We start from the raw sequence: 5,797 nt of genomic DNA, 5'->3' as shown, positions 1-5,797 counted from the left end.
TTTGTCAGCAGGGGTCTCCGGGTGTAATTGAGCTTAAAGGTTAAGTGCTGGGGCACAGACAGTGTATAAAACCGAAAGGAACTGTTAAAGTTAATAATGCAATTAGACAGGCTCTCATGTATGTACGTCTCTCACTCTCTTTCCCTCCCTCCCTCCCTCCTCCCTCCTCTCTCTCTCTCTCTCTCTCTCTCTCTCATCTCTCTCTCTCTCTCTCTCTCTCTCTCTCTTTCTCTCTCACTCTCTCTCCCACAGGCGAGGTCTACATTCTAGCGAGCAGTAAAAGCATGGCGCAGTCTCACAGTGGGAAGCTCTACAAGCTGGTGGACCCCAAAAGGTACAGAGCCTCGTTCACCAATGGGATTTCATGTTCTTTAAACCAGAACCTGTTTTTGTTGTGCTGTATTAAGGCTTGTGATTGGTCGTCCACCAATATCCATGTCTGTGATTTCTTGGTCCAGACCTGCTGCATGAGGAGAGTTGTATCCTGTCCAAGTATAATATCCACTTAAGTGAAGTCTGGTGCCAGTGAGGCGGGTTTATTCTGCCACAGTGGCCTTGGACAACGTTTAGCCTCAGCCCAGTCTATAATGCAATTCAAGATTTAAGTGAATTATGTACTGCCACTAGTCTGTGTTCTGCATGGAGGAGGGGCTGGCAGTTGTGTTGGCGGTGGATGGTTTTGGGTGAGAACACGTTGTTTTGTTATTGTTTTTTTTATCATTAGTTCATTCATAATTCTTACCACCGCATATGTGAGATCATGAAAAACACATCAGAGTGTTCCCGCTGAATCTGATGCACTACAAAATGAATTGGGTCTTTCAAACAATAGGAAACAGGCAACCATTCGCACACATACACACACACACACACACACACACACACACACACACACACACACACACACACACACACACACACACACACACACACATGGTATTGAATCATTCCCCGTAATATCTCACGGCCGGCCGGCCCGGAAGAGAAACCCAAGTAAGGTCACCCAGAGCCCCCGAGCCAACCTGTTCACCGTCCAATTCAAACCAGCTGCTCATTAGGAGTCTGTCTGGAGGCCGGGCTCTGGGCTCCGGCCGCTGGCCTGGCTCTGGTTGTGGCCTGGCCCTGGGCGCTGGCCTGGCTCTGGTTGTGGCCTGGCTCCGGGCACTGCCCTTGCCATTGGGCGCTGGCCTTGCTCTGGGCTCTGGCCCTGGGTGCTGGCCTGGCTCTGGGCTCCGGCCTGGGTGCTGGCTCTGGGCGCTGGGCTGGCCCTGGATGCTGGCCTGGCTCTGGGCTCTGGCCCTGGGTGCTGGCCTGGCCCTGGGTGCTGGCCTGGCCCTGGGTGCTGGCCTGGCCCTGGGTGCTGACCTGGCCTGGGCGCTGGGCTGGCCCTGGGTGCTGACCTGGCCTGGGTGCTGGCCTGGCCCTGGTGCTGGCCTGGCTCTGGGCTCCGGCCCTGGGTGCTGGCCTGGCTCTGGGCGCTGGGCTGGCCCTGGATGCTGGCCTGGCCCTGGGTGCTGGCCTGGCCCTGGGTGCTGACCTGGCCCTGGGTGCTGGCCTGGCCCTGGGTGCTGACCTGGCCCTGGGCGCTGCCAGCGCACTTGGGGCTGGGCCACAGAGAGAGGCTGGGGATCCTCAGCTTACAGCGGGGAGGGTTTCATGTCTCAAAGCATGGCCCCTAGAGCCCGATAGGTTGAAGCCAGCAGAGCCCACACAGGTCGCACGATAATAATAACATAATAATAATAATGTTTCTTTAAGGCCTAGTTCCATTCGGCCGTCGTCAACGGACAATCAGGCATAGAAACAACCCTGAACACAGAGAGAGAGACATTTGTGTACTCCGGAATCAAAACAATAATAAAAACTCAAAAGGCCCACATAACAACACATCTCCAGCTAATTATTTCTACTGCCGTTGACAGCGCCACCCAGGGCTGCGCACAATTAACTCCACCACAGGGGCCCCCCGCCCCAAACGGCCCCCCCTTCTGTATTTATGTACTCTGGCGCGGCCCCCTGACCGGACGCCTTCCCCGCTCCTGAGGAACGATGCGTTGCTTTCCTGGTCCCGGTTCTGCGGGACCTGTTTAGTCTGTAGTGTTGTGGAGGCGTGGTGGCGGCGGCGGCGGCGGCGGCGGCGGCGGCGGCGGCGAGGGCCTTGACTCCGGATTAGTTATTAGGATCTCGTTACAGCGGGGTGGGGGGGGGGGGGGGGGGGGTGGGGGGGGCGAGGGAGGGAGGACAGGCTGGGGGTGTGAACGAGGGGTGGTGCTGGTGTGTATGGGGGGAGGGGGGGGGGGGGGGTCTTGTTACGAATTCGGGTGGTCCCCTCCTTAGCACTCTCCCCACCACCCAAAAGAGAAGTAAAAAAAAAACAAAAAGCCAAGGGTTGTTGGGTTTTTTTGAGGGTTTGCGTCGCCACCGCCGCGCCACCGCGGAGTTGCCGGAGCTTTGTGTTTCCATTAAACAGCGCGGCGTGTTTGGGAACGAGCAGGAGACAGGGGGACCTGTTGGGGAAAACATCAGCCATAACAAACTTGAGGCCGTGAAGTTCCTGAGCCATGTGTGTGTAAACACAAGCGGGCCTAATGACTTCATTTCAAGATATTTGTTTGTCAGTTGGAGTACCCCTACAATAATAAATAGGCCACCATGCATTTGTAAATGTACAGAGGGAGAGAGTGTGTCTGTGACTCTGTGGCGCGCACGTGCGTCCGTGTGTGTGTGGGCACGCGCGTGCGTCTCTGTGTTTGTGTGTGTGTGTGTGTGTGTACGCAATCTTGCGCATGTGTAATGCGTGTGTATGTGTGTGTGTGTGTCTGTGTGTGGATAGATCGATGGATAGGTACAGAGACAGATGAATGTACCTGAAATACATCACTGTCACAAAACCACAACTACACACACAACCACACACACACACACACACACACACACACACACACACACACACACACACACACACACACACACACACACACACACACACACACACACACACACACACACACACACACACACACACACACACAGACAAAAGACTTCCTTGTCCCTCCACCAGCCACACTAGAAAAGTTATGTATGAAGGTTTTGCTTTACTTCAGAACCCCATGCGTCTCCTCTCAGAGTCCCCTGTAATCTCCCAGAGAGGAACGAGTACTAACAAACAGAAGATGATAGGACCCAGCTCAGAGGGGCCTTTGAGGCGGGCTCTGTATATGTGTGAGCAGGGGGTCCGCACACGGACAACTTCACATGTCCTTGCCATGTTGTTTATGGGTGTCACTGTTAAACAGGCACGTGCAAACGCACACACATGCACATGCACACGCACACGCACACGCACACACACACACACACACACACACACACACACACACACACACACACACACCACACACACACACACACACACACACACACACACACTTCCAATAAGTAAGTGTTGTGTTTTTTATGTTAAGCCCTCTACAAGGATAATAATAATACAATAAAAACAGCAAGGTGACATAGTGAGGGTGTGTGGGGGTTTTCACACTTCATCCGCTACATATGCAACATACAGAACTGCCTTTAAGATGTAAGTTTGGACATTTCCTTCTGTCAATTCTGTCCTTTCTTCCTTGTCTGTGATTCTCAAAATCCTAGGGGCTATATCTTCCACGTGGGTGGGTGGCTTCACACTCAAACAGGCGCGCAACACACACACACACACACACACACACACACACACACACACACACTGTGTGTGAGTACACGGGAGCTTGCTCCCAGAGCACACTGCATAAAAAAAATAAAAATAAAAAGCCCTCCTTTTATTCCCCCATCCCTCCTAAATCTTCTTCCATCTCGGCCACGGCCCTTCCCCGCGACAAAGCCCCCTCGCCTGGGCCGACAAAGGCCTGGGCCTGGGCCGGCTGAATGCTCCCAGCGCCCCCCCTACAATACACAGTAAATTTCGTACACAATTAAAACAAGGAATGAAGCTACAAAAGAGCGGGCTAAACAATGGAGTCGGATGACAAAACAGCCAAAGGGGACCACACTGGGTCGTTTGATTAAGCTATTGTGGAGGCGCACAATGTACACCACTCCACGGCCCCTCTCTCATATATACCTGTCAATCAAACGCTGCGGCAAGCCAAGAAGCTAAACACACGCACGCACGCACGCACGCACGCACGCACGCACGCACGCACGCACGCACGCACGCACGCACGCACGCACACACACACACACACACACACACACACACACACGCTTACATTCAGATACACACAGACGAAGAGAACACACATTCGTATACACACAGACGAAGAGACACACTCACACACGTGCACACGCACGCACGCACGCACGCACGCACGCACGCACACACACAGGTTTCAGCAGTCCTACGGTTTTGATGTTCCTCTTTATCTACTCTAGAGAACATCACCCTTCCACATCTTCTAGAAGCCTTGCTCCTAGCCCACTCTCCCTTCAGATCTTTCTCTGTGTGTAATTGGATGCTCCTTATCTCTTTCCCTCTCCCATCCATCTCACCCTCTCGCCATCTCTCTCTCTCTTTCTCTTTCTATTCCATCTATCTGACCCTCTATAGCTGTCTCTTTTTCTGTCTCTCTCTCTCTCTCTCTCTCTCTCTCTCACTCTAGCTAGCTCTCCCTATCTCTCTAGCTATCGATCACTCTCTCTCTCTCGCACGGCCTCTCGTCTCATTCTCACCAGCTCGCTAGCTCGCCTGCCCACACACACACACACACACACACACACACACACACACACACACACACACACACACACACACACTCACACGCGCACCCCCTCCCAAAGTTGATAAATTCCCACAGTGGCTGTTGACCCAGCTGCCTTTGTCAAGTGGCGGTAACCAGCAGGTGGTGTTTTCTCACTAGCCCCCCCCCCCCCCCTCCACCCACTCCCCCCCACCCACTCCCCCCCACCCACGCCCCCAACGCACCCCCCTCCCTCCCTGGCAGTCGTACAGGCTGTTTAGTAGCGTCACTGACCCCCGGTCTGCTATTAACAGTGTTAGCTGCAAGACACCCCACCACCACCACCACCAGCACCAACACCTCCGGCCTCCGCCCCCATCACTACCCACCCACCACCAATCCTCCAGGGACTCTTGTCTTTCTTCCTCCCTCTCTCCCTCACTGTTCTCTTCGCTCCTTTGCTCATTTTTTTTTTAACTACATGCAGCCGCACACAACAAAAGCGGGGCAGGATGGGAAAGGAGAACCTGGGTCTGGAGTCGGTGCTGATGGGGGCATGGGAATTGCCCCGTCCCCACAAACACACATGCCGCACACACACATACATGCACACAAGCACACACACACACACACACACACACACACACACACACATACATGCATACATACACACAACCTCCATCATACCCCCCACAAACTCGTCATCAACCACAGTGACTCTCAGAATAGTTTCCAACCTGTGACACACACACAAATACACATGCATCATTCAGCACACACATACACACACACACACACACACACACACACACACACACACACACACACACACACACACACACACACACACACACACACACACACACACACACACACACACACACACACACACACACAGGGTAGGCTTAACACACATGCCACAAAACCAGTATGTCTCCATAAAGCACCAGAGTTCCTAACCTTGTTAAATATAACTACGTGGATGCGTGACGACCACCCTCGTCGTTGCAGAGAGAGAACTCCATCCAGACACACACACACACACACACACACACACACACACA

General features: G+C 53.5%; 1 protein-coding gene across 1 annotated transcript in view; it reads left to right on the top strand.

Annotated features, from left to right (window-relative positions):
* The first annotated feature begins 202 nt into the window (after positions 1–202).
* The window catches only part of LOC132453461 (hedgehog-interacting protein-like), an 11,620-nt gene continuing 6,025 nt past the window's right edge, over positions 203–5,797 (top strand). Inside the window, exon 1 of the mRNA XM_060046309.1 lies at positions 203–334. Within this exon, the coding sequence (XP_059902292.1) occupies positions 285–334 (50 nt within the window). The 5' untranslated portion in view covers positions 203–284. The remainder of the gene's footprint in view (positions 335–5,797) is intronic.

Source organism: Gadus macrocephalus, chromosome 3 (assembly GCF_031168955.1).
Source record: "Gadus macrocephalus chromosome 3, ASM3116895v1".
NCBI lineage: Eukaryota > Metazoa > Chordata > Actinopteri > Gadiformes > Gadidae > Gadus > Gadus macrocephalus.
The sequence above is the reverse complement of the archived record's forward strand: the minus strand, read 5'-3'. Positions and strand labels throughout refer to the sequence as shown.